General features: G+C 51.0%; 1 protein-coding gene across 1 annotated transcript; it reads right to left on the bottom strand.

Moving 5' to 3' along the window:
- Window positions 1–4,350: 4,350 nt before the first annotated feature.
- Window positions 4,351–18,217, bottom strand: MSS51 (MSS51 mitochondrial translational activator). Its single transcript, XM_056866588.1, has 6 exons — window positions 18,030–18,217; window positions 16,972–17,127; window positions 15,695–15,819; window positions 14,210–14,773; window positions 6,305–6,398; window positions 4,351–4,579 (listed from the first exon to the last, which is right to left on the bottom strand). The coding sequence occupies exons 1-6, from the start codon at window positions 18,215–18,217 to the stop codon at window positions 4,351–4,353; spliced, it is 1,356 nt and encodes a 451-aa protein (XP_056722566.1).
- Window positions 18,218–19,240: the final 1,023 nt, after the last annotated feature.

Genomic DNA, 19,240 nt, shown 5'->3' with positions numbered 1-19,240 from the left:
TTTACTAAACTCAAACCCAGGCGCAGACCTTTCGGCTTGGGGTTGGATTTTTTAAAAATGCCTTTTTTAAAAAAACAAAACCCGTTCCGTCCGTTGTCGGGCACCGTGCCTCTTCCTCTGTCTTGCAGCTTGGAAGGCCTCTCAAGGATTGTGGAAGCATCTCGGAGGACTCGAATCTTCATGAAGAATCTTCATGCCCTTCATTCCCGCTGGTGTTCAAGCGCCGCCGGACGCCTGACTCGCCCCTCGCTGGGAATTCATAGCTTTGCTCCAATGCAGCATACCTCTCCACATGCCCCCCAAGTCTGGGAATTGCAATTCTGGGGTGGGCGATACTCTCTTCTGGCACCTTTGCTGAACTGCGGTTCCCAGGAGTCTTTGAGGGAGGCCGGGGCAGCTCCCATGGGATAAAAGTGACGCAGGAGTGCTGCTTAGATCAGATTGCTGTCTGTAGATCCCGTTGCTTGTTCAACCCAGAGAGTCCGCAAGTTCAGTTTGTAGTGGAAGGGCCCATTCCTGCCGCTACTCCTGACTCATCTGCATGTTTTAGAGCGGGCTTTTATTAGCTCTGCAAAAGAATCCCGTTCTTTGTAAGAAGGAGGGGTGTTTTTCCCCCCTCTGCTTTAGAATTAATTTTTTATTACTCTGAAGTATCACTTTAAAAAAAAAACAAGAGTCGCTGTGTTATTTCAGCACACACGGTCCTGTGGAGCATTTCTCCGCTGGCGGGCCTTGTATATCCTGCCAACAATAGCCATGGTGAAGGGAACAATCACCCGGGGGTTTATATCTGCTCCGCACGTTTGTAGATCTGTGCCTAGAATGACAGATGCTAGCCCTGAACCCCTGGATTAACGGTGGTGTGGATGAAGTCCTGAGTTGGCGTGGGGAGGCCCTCTCTGCCATAGACCGGCCCTTTCTGAGAGGGGCAAGATGTAGGCCTTCTTCTTCCTTCCTTTCCATAAGATATTAATGCCAAGCTAAGGTGGAGAAAGAACCATAATCGTTCCCTCCATCTGGGGAGTCGGGATCTCGCACACCTTAGGTGCAGTATGCGTTCCATGGTTAGAGTACATGGGCATAGAATTTGCTAGCGAGGCAATGCGTTCACCATCCTAAGAGACCCGTCTTCCCTTTTTTTAAAGCCAAGTTTCTAGATCTCATGGTTGCCGAGGGAAGGCTGAAAGGATTCCAGGCGGTGACTGGTGATTCTTCGGAAGCCAGGACTCGGTAGGGGTTGACGAGGAACAACGGTTCATGATTCTGGCGTTGTGCCTTGGCTCGCTAGCCGGTCCCGCCGCATAAATTCTCCGATTGCGCGCAGACTGTACCATGAGTTCCAGTTGCAGGACCGGGTGCGGAATGTGAGTCGCAACATTGCACAAGGCGAATTGGATACTATTGTTGGTTGGGCAGAGTACCTTAGTTAGGGGGTGCCAGTAAGGGGACAGGTACTCTCTGGAGGTGCACAGCTGTACTCCCAGCAGGGCACGTGGTTCCATGGGTTCCTAGTTCGAATCCCTGGCAGCTCTCGACATCATTGATCAGCATATCAGACATGAGCGAACATGCAGCCTTCGAGGTGGGGGTTAGGGGAATCCTCAGGAGCTGTCTTAATTGTAAGATGTCTTAATCGCATCTCCTCTGGGATCTGCCCCGTGTTTTGCCAGTGCCCCAAGAGCCTGGTTCCCTCCTCCCCAGTTCCTGTTTCCGATATCAGACACCGTAACTCCCCCCTCCCTGAGTTACAGCCAACGGACCACCTTCTCCTCTGTGCCTTGGGAACAGGGGCCAAGTTGCCACTCCAGCGGAGGAGGAGCCCCCTCACGGGGAGGGAAGCATTTGATTGTTCGGGCCCCGTCCCCGGAGGCCGGAGCGCCGGCCAAACACCAGCGTCCAGTTTGCCTTGTGGAAAAACCGGAGCCGCGGACTCCCCCGACGCAAACCTTCTCAGTCTTAATGTGGTCTCCGACCGTCTTCGTACAAGCACAGTTCTGATTTGCACTGTCCTCTCGCACAACGGCCTTCCTCCTATGCTTGCTTCTGCGTAACCTTTGGCTCTTGGCTTCTTTCCGAGTTTAACCAGCTGCTACAGTTTGCGTCGTGATGCACAGAAATTGCCGCTAGAGGCAAGGAGGCTAAGCAAAGATCTCCGAAGGGCAGAACACAGACCTTACGCTCCTGGGGAGCTGTCGAGGACACAGAGCGCGAGACTGCGCAGCCTCCTATTCACGTCAGAAGTGTTTCGGTGACTGGCTGGAGTTCTGTCTCAGGAGGCAGGTGGCAACGGAGAATCCTCCCGAGCTGCGTGTTTCAACTCGCCTTCTACGGACTCTCCAAAACCCCTCAGGTCTGCAGATGCTATGGGGAGCTGAGTTTAGCGATGCTCCTGTCTGTCATCCCACGGCCAGGTTTTGGGCGGCAGAGAGGATGCGTACAGGAACCTGTACGTCTCTTAGCCTTTCTGAAAGATAGGTTTTGGTTGGCAAGGACAGTTCGGAGCTGGTTCTTATCCAGCGTGTGTGCTGCTTTGCCTGTCCCTGCAGAGAGACTCCGAAAAGGGCCAGAAGGGTGATGCGTGTACAGAGAAGAAAAAAAATCTTGTGTAAATAATTTGTGATCTCTTCAGCAGTGGTGCTGTATGTATTAAAAGGACTGATAAAGGCAAGTTTCCTACAGAAAGCTTGTGTGTTATTGTGCCCTTGGCTTAATACGGGTGCAGTGCCGTTGTGACGTTTGCAGACCCTTGCTGGTTTGTGAGCACTGGGCTTAGGGTCCACCTGGGGGGGGGAAAAACAGGTGTGGGGAGGGGAGAAACTGATTGTGAGCCCCCAAAAGGATGAACACATGAAGCTGCCTTATACTGAATCAGACCCTTGGTCCATCAAAGTCAGTATTGTCTGCTGAGACCAGCAGCAGCTCTCCAGGGTCTCAGGCAGAGGTCTTCTTCATCACCTATTTGCCTAGTGCCTTTAACTGGAGATGCTGGGGATTGAACCTGGGACCCTTCTGCATGTCGAGCAGATGCTCTACCACTCAGCCACTGCCCCTCTCCTAGTCAGTATTGTCTACTCAGACTGGCAGCGGCTCTCCAGGGTCTCAGGCAGGGGTCTTTCTCATCACCTGCGTGCCTAGTGCCTTTAACTGGAGATGCCAGGGATTGAACCCGGGACCTTCTGCATGCCAAGCAGAGGCTCTACCACCGATCCACAGCCCCATTTTGTGACAGCTGCAGTCATAAAAGGGAGCCTTGGGATTTTTATTCCCGCATAAGCTTTTGAGACCTAAAGCCCACTTTGTTAGGCAGTCCTTGGTAGGCAGATGTGGAAGAGCCACGACAGGCAATCTAACAAAAGAGGCCCTACCTCACAAAAGCGTATGCTGGGATAAAAAAACTTGTTAGTCTTCACGGTGCTACAAGGCTCTGGTTGGTTTTTCCAAGACAGACCGACACATGGCAGTATTGGGATGGGAAAGTATTTCTTGCATAGGCTGATCTATGGGAGAGTGGAGAGATGCATCTTGCCTTGTGGCGGGGGTGGTGGGCCAGACCTGAAGATCATCGTCATCACTTTATTATGGTCACTGACCAGTATTACAGAGAGGGGCAGGGAAGGAAAACAGCAGTTCAATACAATGACATTGTACTTTGAGTGTTAAAACTTTTAAAAACGCAGCCTTCAACCCTTTAAGACTGTTTAACCTGCAATGGTTTTATTTTATCCCCCCACCCCACTCCATATCCTGCTTATCAAAAAAGCAGAATTTGGCTCCTTGGCATGATGTCTGATGGGTTTTTGTCTGACGACAGAAAATCCAGTTTAATTTCCATCGGTTTCATCAGAAATCCTATCTAACAAGGGCTTTAAATTTTCTAATCTAACCTCCTTATAATAAGGTAGTCTCAAGGACATATACTCCGTTGTTGCACCCTCCGTCCTTGGTGTTTCCAGTTTTAAAGTTGTGGGTGTCGGGGCCGGGGAATGTTTTTGCTTGAGACTTTGTAGAACGATAGCCGGTCGGAGCTGACGACGCTGGGCTTGATATAAACGAGCATTAAGAAATCACAAGAGGTGCCAGGACTGTGAAGATTATTCAGGACCAAATGTGCACTTCATTGGTTAAGGGGAAAATAGTAGTAATGCGCAGTCATTCTTGTGAAGAAGTGATCTGCGGTCTGAAAGCTGAAGAGCTCATCCAATTAGATGCCTAATTAAACCCAATGTTTATTAGCATAATGTAAAAAGGTGATGTGAACAGTTTTCGGAGGGCATAACCATTCCAGGCGAGCCAGAATCGAGGTCACGGGCTATTGTGTTCTGCTCGGCTTCTGAGATCTTTGCCCGTTTTCTAATCGTTCTCGCCCTTGTCCCCTTCCAGCTCTCCTGCGTCTGGCTCACCTGGAGAGCCGGACAATCCGCGGAACACGAAATAGTGGGAGTTACAGAAGACGGGGAGCTTGTTTGGGTTGGAGTAGGCCTGCTCCGGCTTGAGGGAGGCAAAGGGGTTGGCCCCACAGCCCGTGATCTGCATCTCCAGCCCCATCGAGATCTTCAGGGAATGCTTCAGCTCTTGCTCGCTGTGGGGACAGGAAGGGAGAAGTCTCAGGTGTGGAAAAACGCAGAACACAAAAAGGACGGCCTCCCCTGCAACGTCTGCCTGCCTGTTCTCTGAGATCTGCTCCTAGAACCCAAAACCATGCGAGTAAGTTTGGTGGGGGGCCAGTACTGAGGGTCTTCTCAGATGCCCCTCCTGATCTCTGGCACTCCCGCCTGAAATTAAGTTGACCCCTGCAGGCCTTCTGAAGTCGGCAGAAAACTTATTAATTTGGGGAGTCCCTTTTCAATTGAGTTTTGTCCTGTTTATAAATTACGTCGGACGATTTTGATGGGCTGTCATGGAGGATGGTGCTGAGTTGTTTTCTGTTGCCCCAGAAGGTCGGACCAGAACCAACGGGTTGAAATTAAATCAGAAGAGTTTCCACCTAGACATTAGGAAGAATTTACTAACAGAGCAGTCCCTCAGCGGAATAGGCTTCCTCAGGAGGTAGTAAGGTCTCCTTCCCTGGAGGTTTTTAAGCAGAGGCTAGATGGCCATCTGTCAGCAATGCTGATTCTGTGACCTTAGGCAGATTATGGGAGGGGGGGGGCATCTTGGCCAACTTCTGGGCACTGGGGGTGTGGGGGGGAGGTAGTTGTGAGTTTCCTGCATTGTGCAGGGAGTTGGACTAGATGATCCTGGTGGTCCCTTCCAACTCTATGATTCTATGATGGTTTTAGACCAGGGGTCCCCACCATGGTGCCTGTGGGTACCATGCCACTTGCTGACAAGTTTTCTGACACCCGCCATGTGTTCTCAGAAAGTGGGCAGAGCTGGGGGGGGGGGGGGCTTTTGCCCAGCAAGGCTTCTGACTGGTTGTGCAGATTTTTTTTTTTACAGAAATTGCTTTGGCAGCGGCTGCCACCACACCACAGCACTCTGTGACTGAAGGTAAGCCGCAAAAGCCATTTTGTGGCTGCGCCCGCCTCGCTATATCCGAATCCCAAAGGTGCCTGCAGGCTCAAAAAGGTTGGGGACCCCTGTTTTAGAGGGACGTTTGGATTCTGTCCTGTTTGTTTGCTTACTTGTGAGTTGCTCTGAGCATTCTTTAAATGTTGAAAGGAAGCGTGTAGATTGCCTGGATGCAATTGACAGGGGTAGTAGAAGGTTCTCGTTTTGAGAAAGGCCCGCACAAAAGGGGGGAGGTGGTTGTGGGTTTCCTGCATTGTTCAGGGGGTTGAATTAGATGACCCTGGTGGTCCCTTCCAACTCTATGATTCTAAAACGATGAGCTGACTAGCCATAAGGCCTGGTTCGCACATGCAGGAGAATGAGGCAGTGGAGTGGACTCGATCCACTTCAGCCTGCAACTGGAGGGAAATCCCATTTGGGAATGCCTTCTCTGAAGCGTTCTGTGCCTGGGAATCTCCCTGGGATTGCAACTGAAAATCCATTAAATTTTGGGCCCTCGGCCTTCTGAAGCAGGCAGTCAACACTTCAGCAAGCGTTTTGGTGTTTTGTTGTGTTGAGACACCCCAGATTATATATCTTTATTTTTGCCACTGGGAAATGTTTGGATCGTTGGATGAGATATATGTTTTTAATATGTTTTCTGGAGCTTCGTATTGCTCTCTGCATCGAAAACTTGCCGAAAAGCGGGTGCGTTTTCCAAAGAAACGAGGGACGCAATTAGATTTCCTTTTACAGAATTGAATTTAGGGCTGGCTACGCAGAATGGCCCAGTGTGGAAAAGGCAATGTTTTACCTGTAAACAGTGAAGAGTGAGGGTATCTTGTAATCTCTGAGGAGCAACAAGGTTGGAAGCCAGCTCTCCATTAGATCAGGGCAGGCGTGGAAACCTACAGGGAGTGAAAACAGGATCATAGAGGGACCACCAAGGTCATCTAGTCCAAACCCCTGTACAATGCAGGAAATTCACAACTACCTCCCCCTCACACCCCCAGTGACCTCTTCCATGCCCAGAAGATGCCTTCCCTCTCATGATCTGCCTAAGGTCATAGAATCAGCATTGCTGACAGATGGCCCTCTAGTCTCTGCTTCAAAACCTCCAGGGAAGGAGAGCTCACCACCTCCCGAGGAAGCCTGTTCCACCGAGGAACCGCTCTGTTAGAAAATTCTAATGTCTAGACGGAAACTCATCTGTGTATGATGCTGAGTGCTACCCCCCTCGCCAATTCCAGCTGATCCATCAATGACCTTGTTGGGTCCAGGTTTGCCTTGGAATGACAATGCGAACGGCTTTGCGCTTGTGCTCAAGGTGTGCCAGAGACTTGCAGATTGAAAGGTGTCCTCCCCCCCCCCCGAATTACGGGCCGGGATTCGCTCCCGGTGCCCACCAGCACAGATAGCTTTAAGAGGGGATTTGACCGGAGGTTAGCCATCATGAATAAGGGGAAATGGTCACATCCAGAAGCCAGCAGGAAGCCTCTGGATGCCGGTGCTAGGAGGCAGCATATGGGAAGGCCTCCGTTCCATGTTTGTCGTCCATCCAGAGCAACTGGTTGGCTGCTGTGTGAAACAGGATGCTGGACTAGATGGACCTCGAGAATCATAGAGTTGGAAGGGTCATCTAGCCATGATCCTGCAGGGTACCTCTTATGTTCAGGTCAGATTGGGGGCTCCCTCTGCAACAAGTGACTTGATAATCAGAAACGGTATTAAACCTCGTCGAACCAGGGGACCCTTCCGTCTCACTGTCGTCTCCCTGCTACTCAAAAGAGGCTTTCCCGTGACCGCCTGCCTGAGATCTTTGAATTGGGGACCTTTCTCACTGTTCAACCACTGAGCCACGACCCCTCCTCAGCAAGTAAGAATGTGAAACTGTCCTATACAGAGTCAAGCCACAAGGTCAGCTAATTCAGTATTGTCCCCTCTGCTTGGCAACAGCTTTTTCCTAAGGTTTCAGGCAGACACCTTTCACCTCGCCTGCCACCTAATCCCTCAACTGGCGACGCTGAGAACTGAACCTTGTGCATGCAAATTGTAATGTGCTCTAGAAGTAGAGAAGATACCAAATGGAACAAAACGTTTTCTTAAAAATCAGTGATGTAGAAAATCAGCAACTTAATCAAAAAGAATTAAATTGACACTAAAGCCTACGTCTTAGCTGCTGCATGTTTTCCTTGAGGAGGGAAGGTCCCTTGTGAAGTTAAGGTTGCTACAGAGCAACCTCTGTATCTGCCTTCCCTTAGTGAGGCAGAAAGGAAACTGGAGTCGGAGGGCGATTCCAGGCAGGAACCAGGAAGCGGAAAATTAATCAGTTTCTGCCTTCCTTAGCACAGGAAAGGAATCACCCATCTATCTGTAAGATGCCATCCTTCGCCTCAGAGTGAGAACTGGGACTAGCCCAAGGTCACCCTGCAGGCTTCATGTAAAGGAGCAGGAAATCAAACCCGGTTCTTCACACAGCACTGGAAAGATATCAGACTGGGTACCAGGTGAGACTCCAGGGGAAGCGTCTTCTAAAATTGGGGTGCCACCACTTAGAAGGTCATGCTCCTTGCTGACCATCTGCCTCATATCTGAGAACTGAGGACTTCTTGGAACAGGGTCCTTAGCTGACCGTCTTACTGGACTAGCAGGAACAAATGCAAGAAGGCAATGGTCCTTTAGGTATCCCAAGTCATTTAGGGGTTTGAAAGTGAGGTGTTGTATGCTTTGACAGGCGGCAGCTCGCCCAGAATCCAGATCTTTCCCAGTCACCTGCGATACTGGAGACGTCAGAGATTTCCATCCTGGAACTCTACCACTTGAACTACCATGCTTCTCCCTATAGGAGGTAGTACCATATACCGAGCTTAACCACCTCATGTGCTGTTTGTGGATCCTGAGAAGGACAGTTGAAACTACGTTTGCATACATGCCTTTCTAGAGACCAGTAGTTCACCACGACGGGGAAAATATTCATTTGAGCATCCTTCATTCTTGTGGGGACATAACCTCGGCTGAATGTTCCACGACTTGTGCGGCCAAGGTATTTTCTGCCCCTCTTCCAAAGCGAGAAGGGGCTTCTGTTGATTCCAGTAATAAATCACACCCTTGGGCCATGAAGAGCTGGGAGTTTTTCCAGGAGAGCGAGAGCGAGAGAATGCTGCGGGACTCCTGTTTGCGCAGCTGTCAAAGAAAGACGCCGGACTTGCTGTCACGTCATCGGCTAGGAAAGCACGGCAGTCATGAACGGTACTGAGCTCCAAGCACTTGGAGTTGGATGAGTAGAGCCGTGGGGGAAATTCTGTTCGGGTTTGCAACATCCTCTGACATTTTGCACGCTTGGTTTTGCCCAGGCACTTAGGGGTCCACAAAGGCATTTTGCTGCCCCGCCTCAAATGCCAGTGAACGTCTCGCTGGGGGGACAAGGGAGAAAGGCACTTTGCATAGCACAGCAGCATCCACCACAGCAGGGCCATTGGGGAAAGAATCCAGATGACCTTGTGAGGTTCAGCGGGGGTGGGTGGGATTGCTAACAAGAGGAAAAATGCTCCTTGTTGCGATTGGCAGATTAGAAGGAGGGTTTAGCGTGTCTGCATGTAGCACAATGGGGTGCACATCTTGGGATGTGGTGGTTGTAGAAAATGCTGTCAAGCCACGGCTGACTTCCGGCAACCCTCTTCACACAACACATAGTTAAACTGTGGAACTCCCTGCCCCAGGATGTGGTGATGGCTGCCAACTTGGTAGGCTTGAAGAGGGGAGTGGACATGTTCATGGAGGAGAGGGGTATTCATGGCTACTAGTTAAAATGGATACTAGTCATGATGCAGACCTATTCTCTCCAAGATCAGAGGAACATGCTGTGAAACACAGGCGGGATGGTGCTGCTGCAGTTGTCTTGTTTATGGGCTTCCTAGAGGCACCTGGTTGGCCACTGTGTGAATAGACTGCTGGACTTGATGGGCCTTGGTCTGATCCAGCAGGGCTTTTCTTATGTTCTGTTGGGTTTTTAAGGCAAGAGGCGAACAGAGGTGGTTTGCCATTGCCTGTCTCTGTGTTATGACCCTGGACTTCCTTGGTGGGGGGAGTCTCCCATCTAAGTATGAACCAGGGCTGACCCTGCTCAGCTTCTGAGATTGGACGAGATGGGGCTAGCCCAGGCTATCCAGGTAAGGGCATACAAAAATTAACCCCTGTAATGCAAAACCTGATTGGTGAATGTGGACTTCCTTCACATATTCACTTTGTAAATGTATGTATTATTTATGCTATTTGCTTCATTAATACCCTGTCCTTCTCCCCAATAGGGACCCAAAGCGACTTGCATGATCCTCTTCACCATTTTATCCTCACAATAACCTTGTGAGGTAAGGGTGGGCTGAGAGCGTGTGACTCAGCCCAGGTCACCCAGCGAGCTTCCACAGCAGAGCAGGGATTTGAACCCAAGCCTAGATCAACGCTCTTAACCACTACACCGCACTGGCTCCTCAATGTGATTTTTCAGAGCCCAGGGATGCTGTTGGCAGCAGGTTCCCAAAGCTTGCATGTGAGTTGCCAATTCATGATTTTAGGAAATATCTGCTGTATCAGCCGAGCTAGGGGTGGGTCATCAGGTGGTATTTGGTTTGGGGTAGGGTCAGAGTTGGAGCCCGGTCTTTTTTATTGGATCAGAGGGTTTTGTTGGACAGGTTTTCTGCATGGGGGATACAGTCCTAGTAGTGGGAAAGGATACAACAGGGCTGCCAACTCTGGTTTGGGAAATTCCTGGAGATCTGGGGGTGGAGTTTGGGGAGGGGAGGGAGCTCAGCAGTGATGTGATGTCACACGGTTCCACCCTCCAAAGCTGCCATTTTCTCCAGGGGAACCTATTTCTGCCGTCTGGAGATCAGAAGAAGAAGAGTTGGTTTTTATATGCTGACTTTACCGCTTGAGGAAGAATCAAACCGTCTTACAATCTCCTTCCCCTCCCCACAAACAGACACCCTGTGAGGTAGGTGGAGCTGAGAGAACCGTGACTAGCCCAAGGTCACCCAGCTGGCTTCGTGTGTAGGGAGTGGGGAAACAAATCCAGTTCGCCAGATTAGCCTCCACCGCTCATGTGGAGGAGCAGGGGATCACATCCAGCTCTCCAGATCAGAGTCCACCACTCCAAACCACCGCTCTTAACCACTACACCACACTGGCTCTCAAATCTAGGAGGACTGATCTCTGTAGTCTGGAGATCAGTTGTGATTCCAGGCGATCTCTACTCCCCACCTGGTGTTTAGCAACCCTAGGATATAAAGCCATTCAAGCCCTTGGCCTGCTTAACCTAACCTGGGATCACCGCTGGACCATTGCAATTTACCAGATGCACTGTCTAATTTCCAGTCCTACAGAAGGAACTGGTGTCTGTATCTACAGCAAACGTAAGGCCTGCTCACTGCAGCATGTAAGCAGCTTTCGAGCAAGTTCTGTGCGAAGTGAGCAACCCAACGTCTGTCTGAGGACGGCGTTTTCATGGTTCATCACAGCTGCCTCGCTCTTAGAAAGCTAGTTAGCGATCGGTATGCTAAGGAACTGATAAGCCTTGACAGTGTCTATCAGCTCTTTAGCGCTCAGGCTAATTCCGGCCAGTATGCCCCCTGTCAGCACCGGACAGCTGAGAGGAAAAGGCCTCGCCTCCCTCGAGTTAGCGGGACAAAATGTGGTGCTTGTCAGCAAACGGGAGGGTTTGTACGATGCCACCACCGGAGCCTTCGTTTGGCGTCACGACACCCGGGGGTTCCCTCTGCAGAAATCTGTCTGCTGACCGTGGTGGGGCAGAGGGAAGGCTGTTTTTCAGACTGTTAAGGCCTCGGTCAAGAGCCCCGTGGCGCAGAGTGGCAAGCTGCAGTACTGCAGTCCAAGCTCTGCTCACAACCTGAGTTCGATCCCAACGGACGTCAGTTTCAGGCAGCCGGCTCAAGGTTGACTCAGCCTTCCATCCTTCCAAGGTCGGTAAAATGAGTACCCAGCTTGTTGGGGGTAAAGGGAAGATGACTGGGGAAGGCACTGGCAAACCACCCAATAAACAAAGTCTGCCTAGTAAACGTCGGGATGTGACGTCACCCCATGGGTCAGGAATGACTCTGTGCTTGCACAGGGGACCTTTACCTTTAAGGCCTTGGTCAAAGGTCTTGCCTGCATTCTCCCTCGAGCAGTTCTTGCATGGCGTCGTTGGGAAGCATGCACGAGGCTAGGGCATTGTGCTAGTCTTTTCCCTGCCACCTTGTCCACGTCACCGTCCCCCGCTCGTGGCAAAAATGGGGGGAATGTTTCCGATTACGAGGTCAAGCCTTGAGCGTGGGAAGTCAAAGTAATGATGCCACGGGGAGCATAGTACAGTGCGCCATCTTTGGGGATACCTCCAACAAATCTCCCCTCGTCAGAGGCAAAGGCTCCATGGAAAGAAAGCGAGTCGCCTTCTGGCAGGTTTGATTCCTTACCACGGCCTTAATTTTAAGAAGCGTCGGCACAAACGGAATGCTTTCCAGCCCAGAAAGGAGTTACGAATCTTCTTTCGCAAACGAAGGTCCCGGTAAAGTCAGACGAGATCCCCAAAGGGAGCAGGGTTTTCCCAGACTTTGGATCTAGCTAATGAACTATTGTCCGGGTTGGCTCATCTCTGGACAATAAAGATAAGGGGGGGATTGCAGGCTGCGTTCCGTGGCTTCCATCGGTTTCGGCTACTTGGCTGTTCAAGTTTCATTGCTTCCCTGGGGGATAAGCGTTGGCCTGACATTGCCTTTGGGCATGCAGGGGGACGCCGATTCAGAAGCAGCCACGTCCGTCGCAGGAGGATACTTGGCTTGAAACATCCCGACGTCTTGTGGAGCCTCCCAGCCCTGGGTGATGGACCCCCCACCCGTCGCCCTCACGTCAGCCGTTTTGTGACGGGCCCCATCCACGTGGCAACCATTTCCCACTACCTTTTCTCAAGCTCCTTGCTGTAAAACAGCCTGCCTGTTCCCCCTGCCCCCTTAGGAACAGTTCTTGTGATTCACAAAGAGGAGGAAAAATAATAATGGGACTGGGGGTGGAAGATAACTTTCAAGGCCAGACACTGCAGCCTCGATGAGTTGGGGAGGGGAGGGGGCTCTTGTTTGCCGGCACCCCTCTCGGACAGATAAAGCACGGTGGCTCGCTTTCTTGGCAGCCATCGCACGCATTCCATTTTCAGTAGCTCAGAGACAGATTTAGTGATGGTTCCAGGACGAGGAGCGCTTTTCCATAAACAGGATTGCTCCCGCTCTCTGTCTGTCTTGCCAGACCCACCAGGATCTTGATGTTCGGGCCACAGTATGCACCCATCAACTGTTCCCTAGAAGGGAGAGGACAAGATGTCTAAAGGCAAGCCTTTCGGAGGGTGAGAGCAGAGCTGTGGGAATGCATTGCACCCCAAAAGGAGGCTGTTTGGGTGGTAAGGGTAGAAAAACTTCAGGGCGGAGGCATGAAGAGCTCCTTGAGATCCTGGAATGGGGGTGAAAGCCCTTCTTTTCCAAATAGGGAGGGGGCTTTGACAGTCATGTGCCTCTGAGCATGTGCAGAGTGATTTCCTCCAGGGCTGGCACCATGAGGAGGTGCGGTGTTCAGGTGAAGGGGTATGCCTGTGACTTCCAGGAACTCCGAAATGACTCAGTGAACCTAAGATCCCTGCGGGATCATACCAGGGGCCCATCCAGTCCATCATACTGCTCCCACAGTGGCCGGCCAGATAGCCCCAGAAGGCTTACAAGCAGAGAACAGAGCCTTCTCCACCGCGGCTGTTATTCAGAGGTAGACTGTTCCTGGATGTGGAGGTTTCATTTAGCCATCATCTCTAATAGCTATCTGTGGATCTCCCTTTTAAATCTCCCTTTAAAGACATGGCTATGGTAATGGCCGTCACCACATCCGGTGGCCATTCCACAAGTCAGTTATGCATCATATGGAGAAGAATATCCTTTGGTCTATTCCAAAGCTACTGCCTGGGGGGGTTACCCCCTCCCCTTCCTAGTTCTAGTATTATAGGTGAAGGAGGAAACCTTTTCTCACTCCACTTTCTCTACCCCATCCACAGCTTTATAAATCTCTACCATGCCTCTCTCCGCCCTGCTATCTTTTTTTGCTGAAGTAAGATTAAGAGTTGACGGCACTTTACACACACACACACATGGGGGATTTTGCCCATCTTAGAGCCATCTCCCAGCAGTTCAATCTATATGTGCCCAGTGGGCCCCTGAGTCCAAAGACGGTTCTCCCTGGGAGTAAGTCTGTGCTGGTCTTTCCTAATAATTGTGCCACCCGCTCCGGTCTTCATGGCTAGAGTTACAAAGATCTGCCGGTTCGGGCAAGAAAGGTCAGGCTGCTGCCGGAACGCCGTTACCCTCCTGTCAGCTTCCCTTTCTAAAGCCCTGGAAGATTCAGTAACAAGATGCTAAAGGTCTGCCCCGGATAAGCCTTCTCCAGGACCAGCCACGGGCTCAGGCTGCTGGCTTATCGCGGATTTAGAATCGTTCTCCCCCAACACACCACTTGATAGATGAACCATCTAAACCCTTGGGCCAAGTCAGAACGGTGGTCCTGGCTAGCTCAGTGTTGACCTCTTGGACAAGCAACGATACTTCAGGGTGTCAAACATATACAAGAGCTATCTTAGATACCTGCTGAACCCGGCATTTCCTGATAGACCAAGGGAAGGTCAACAGAACTTACACACCTGGATGGAAGCCTACCACGAGGTCAGGCCGAGCAGCCTGCTGAGTCTCCACTTGCAATTCCCAGAAGTCGTGATAAAGGCCTTTGTAGCTGCTGAGGTAGACCCTCTCCCGAGGCCCAAAGGCCACCAACGGAGGTCTCATGATGGGCCCGTCAACCACGTCGACTCCTACCATCACCACCTCGATGCCCTGGTGTTTAGGAAACATGCGGGACAGCTCGTCGTAATCCGTTACCCGGGCATTGAGGGTCTCCACGTGGGAAGCTCCAATCACGTGCACAACTATCGGCTTAGCGTAGGGGTCAATCTGAAATGCTCGCAGCCCTAGGCCGATGGTGGCTGGCCTGGACACAAAGTCTGCGGTCACCCTCTTGACGGACTCCACCAGTTCCCCCTCATCTGGTTTTGGCTTCCCGGCGTTGGCCCAGAGGATGTTCATGTAATGGCTAGTCAGTATGGAGCTGAGCTTTTCGTCCAGATCTTCTTGCATGGAGAACCAGTCCTCCCAGCCTCTTACTTCCTGGATGTGTTTCGTCCAGCATGTCGTGGGGAAAGGGATGTCACCTACAGAAAGAATCGGGGAAGTATGGAATTTACAGATCTGTACCTTTTCTTCAACCAAGCAACCAAGATCAGGTTAATTCATGCTATTGTATTCCCTATTACTATGTATGGGTGTGAGAGCTGGACAATGAAGAAAGCTGATTGGAAGAAAGTGGATTCCTTTGAAATGTGGTGTTGGAGGAGAGGGTTACGGATACTGCGGACCGCCAAAAAAACAAATCAGTGGGTTATAGATCAAATCAAGCCGGAACTGACCCTAGAGGCTAAAATGACTGAGGCTATCATATTTTAGTCACATTATGAGAAGACAAGAGTCACTGGAGAAGACAATCATGCTAGGAAAAGTTGAGGGCAGCAGGAAAAGAGGAAGACCCAACAAGAGATGGATGGACTCAATAAAGGAAGCCACAGCTCTCAATTTGCAAGATCTGAGCAAGGCTGTCAAATATAGGACACTTTGGAGGACATTGATTCATAGGGTCGTCATGAGTCGGAAACGACTTGATGGCACTTAACACACACACCCTTTCTTCGAACGCCAGGATGGTGTCTTACAGAACATTTCATTGGCTACGATAAGACTTAGCATTTATATAGCGCCCAAAATTGTTCTGAGTGCTTTATACGCACTAATCTTTGTTATGCTCTGACCTGGATGGCCCAGGCTAGCCTGATTTCGTAAGATCTTGGAAGCTTAGCAGGGTTGGCCCTGGCTAGTATTTGGATGGGAGACCACCAAGGAAGTCCAAAGTCGCTACACAGAGGCAGGCAATGGGCAAAACCACCTCTGTTCATCTCTTGCCTTGAAAACCCTATGGAGTCACCGTACGTCGGCTGTCACCTGAGGGCACTTTCCCCCCTCACCCATCTTTCTAACAAAAACTAGGATGGTCACAATATCTCCTCCAGCCTCAGGCTTACCTGTGAACACGAGCCACTCCATCAGCCGGTCCAGGGCCACCAGCTTCAGCTTCTTGCAGAACTTCTTGTGGACGGGCCAGTTGGCCCGTTGGCACTCTGAGCCACAGTAATAGACGTTTTGGCACCTGGGGGTGGAAAGGAGGGCAAAAGGTTACCGCTGCCAGGTAGGGTTGCCAACCTCCAGGTACTAGCTAAAGATCTCCTGCTATTAAAACTGATCTCCAGTCGACAGAGATCAGCTCCCCTGGAGAAAACGGCTGCTTTGGCAATTGGACTGTATGACACTGAAGTCCCTCCCCTCCCCAAACCCTGCCCTCCTCAGGGTCCGCCCCAAAAGCCTCCCACCGGTGGCGAAGAGGGACCTGGCAATCCTACTGCTGGACCACATTTGCCATCTGCGGCCACAACAGTGTCCACCGGCATTGGGAGCCTCTGCAGAGGTGGGCCAGCCCAAATCTCTGCCGTATTGGCCCTTCTGAAGCCTGTTTTTCAAAACCAGCTCTGGAAGAGATGAAGAAATAATACAGGAGAGTGCCTCTAAACATACCCAGGGTATTGTCGAAGGCTTTCACGGTCAGAGTTCATTGGTTCTTGTAGGTTATCCGGGCTGTGTGACCGTGATCTTGGTATTTTCTTTCCTGACGTTTCGCCAGCAGCTGTGGCAGGCATCTTCAGAGGAGTAACACTGAAGGACAGTGTCTCTCAGTGTCAAGTGTGTAGGAAGAGTAATATATAGTCAGAAAGGGGTTGGGTTGACAATGATTCAGCTCAAACCCAACCCCTTTCTGACTCTATATTACTCTTCCTACACACTTGACACTGAGAGACACAGTCCTTCAGTGTTACTCCTCTGAAGATGCCTGCCACAGCTGCTGGCGAAACGTCAGGAAAGAAAATACCAAGACCACGGTCACACAGCCCGGATAACCTACAAGAACCAATACCCAGGGTACTTTCCCCTGATTTTCGAGTAACTATAGGCTAGTTATTGGACTCTGGGGGGGAAAGACTGACTTTTGGGCTCGCCTCAGCATTCGTTCTGGGGTGTTTGCACCTTTAAAAAAATGGTGTGCTTGACAGGTTCCTTCAGAGCAGTAAAACAGAGTTTGGGGAGGGGAAGGACCTCGGTGGGTTATAATGCCCCCAGAGTCCACTCGCCGAAGCAGCCATTTCCTCCAGGGGGACTGATCTCTGCAGTCTTGGAGATCCGTTGCAAACCTGGAAGAACTTCAGGCCCCACCCTCTAGACCCTGTGGATCCAACAGAGTTATGTTTACCTTTTGCACCTCCGCAGGCTTTTGGGATTGGGCAGCGATTCGGGAAGTTTCTTGCACTCGACGCAGAATTTGAACGTGTCCTCCATTTTCTGAAACATCTCAAAATACGACCGGATGCCGAAGTCCACGCTCCGTTTCTTGCCTTCCATCGCAGACCTGTAGAGAAGCCCCCCCCCCCCCAAGCAAAAGAGTTTGGATACGGAGGCAAAGGTCCTGATGCAGCTTTAAAATTCCAGGAATTTAAAGAGAACAGCGGTAGTTAAGTTTCTCTGCCTCTTATATTTCAGAAGTAGGGCATCGCGGTCCATGAAGAATTGGGGAGAGGGAATGATTTTTAAATCCTCCCCACCCCAAATCTCCCATTTCCAGGATGCTTTAACCTCTTGGGGGCTTCTGCCGGCTATTTTCCCATCCGCCCCCCCACCATATCTCTCAATTGCTGGTTTGGAGTTTTGTTGGGTGGGGCTGGCCAGCCCAGGGTAACCTGGCGAGCTAGCTCTGTGGCAGACTGGGGATTTGAACTCCTGGATATCGTTTCGACTGTAACCACTACACCACCCTAGCTGTCCTACCAGGAGTTGCCGTTCTGCTCCAGTGTGGCACTACCCAACTGACTGCTTTCAGACCTCTGTCTGGGGGATACCAGCCTGTCCACCTAGATCCTAACACCTTGGAGAGCCAGCGTGGTGTAGTGGTTAAGAGCAGCGGACTCTGATCTGGAGAACCGGGTTTGATTCCCTGCTCCTCCACATGAGCGGCGGATGCTAATCTGGGGAGCTGGATTTGTTTCCCCGCTCCTCCACACGAAGCCAGTTGGGTGACCTTGGGCTAGTCACAGCTCTCGTAGAGCTTTCTCAGCCCCACCCACCTCACAGGGTGTCTGTTGTGGGGAGGGGAAGGGAAGGTGATTGGAAGCCGGTTTGAGTCTCCCTTAAGTGGTAGAGAAAGTTGGCATATAAAAACCAACTCTACTTCTTGGGTTAGGCTTGTTACCCAAAAGAAGAGCTTTTGCCATCCTTTCAGGTGGGGCCACCACTGTGTCGATCATCGGGGCTCACCTGTATTCATCGTAGCTCTTCATGTTGAGCTTTTGAAGGATGACTTGCGACAGGCCAGGGACGTTGCTATCCATAGCCAGGAATCCCAGAGAGTCCATGTTGGGTCCGTTGACCACAGGGGTCTCCATGGGGCCGTCCTTCGAGCAGCTTTGGACTTGGGAAGGCGTGCTCTTCTTCTGGTGAGCCATCTTGGTGGGGGAGGTAGAACCAGATTGGAAACAATGAACACCCTGGCTACGGAAAGGTAGCCTAGCAGGGTTTTAGTCACTCCTTCCTGACATGCTAGCCTTCTAAGCACAGAGGCTTGTATGGCAGTGCCAATATTCCATTTCCATCAGTAGAGCCCCTTTTCAGTTTTCTGTTGTGTTGCCTTTCATGCCAAGGGGTCTACATCGTTTTGATGTGTTAGCCGCCTTGAGCGCACCAATGGGAAGCAGCAGGTAAATCAATTAGAAAATAAGTATTCATTGGTGGTGAAGCACCTACATTCGGAAGTGGTATGGTCCCAGCAGGGCTTTTTCTGAAGGCACAATTTGAGCTGTAAATCTCGGTGGCACTGATTTCCTTTCTGTATTCTCACAGCTCTAACAACCTGTTTTCCTAGGTGTTTGGAAGTCTTGTGTGTGTGTGGGGGGGGAATCCAGTTTTGTTCATTTTTTTCCTCCCTCCTGTTGGTGCAGGGGACCCCACCCCACCCCGTCTTCCTCCGTGTGCATTTATTCATCCCCCCCCTTTCTTTTTAATTGGTCTGACCCAGCACAAAATGTTCACGGGGGAAAACTAGCCGCCCCAAAGTTAGCAGCAGAAACATTCCCCATCAGCTAACGGGCCGGCCCCCTTTCTCCGCACCTGCTTCCATAAATCATCCCATTACACGATACCCTGGGGTAGGGAATCTGCCTCGGAGCGAGGCAGATGGCGGGCCCAGAGCCAGGAAGGACTGCCTGTATGCACAACTGATATCCATTTGATAGCATGCCTATAATCCGACAGTTTGTCACTCTTTAGCAGTGGACTTATGGGCACCCACTGAGAACTGCAGGCATTACGGGGCTTCACCGGAGCCTTGGAACCCGTTTCTAGAGTTGGTGGCTTAATAAAAGTAGGGCTGCCAGGTCCCTCTTTGCCACCGGCGGGAGGTTTTGGGGGCGGAGCATGATGAGGGCGGGTTTTAGAGGGGAGGGACTTCAACGCCATAGAGTCCAATTGCT

This window comes from Euleptes europaea, chromosome 21 (assembly GCF_029931775.1).
Source record: "Euleptes europaea isolate rEulEur1 chromosome 21, rEulEur1.hap1, whole genome shotgun sequence".
NCBI lineage: Eukaryota > Metazoa > Chordata > Lepidosauria > Squamata > Sphaerodactylidae > Euleptes > Euleptes europaea.
Note: the sequence above shows the minus strand (reverse complement) of the source record. Positions and strands in the feature narration are given on the sequence as shown.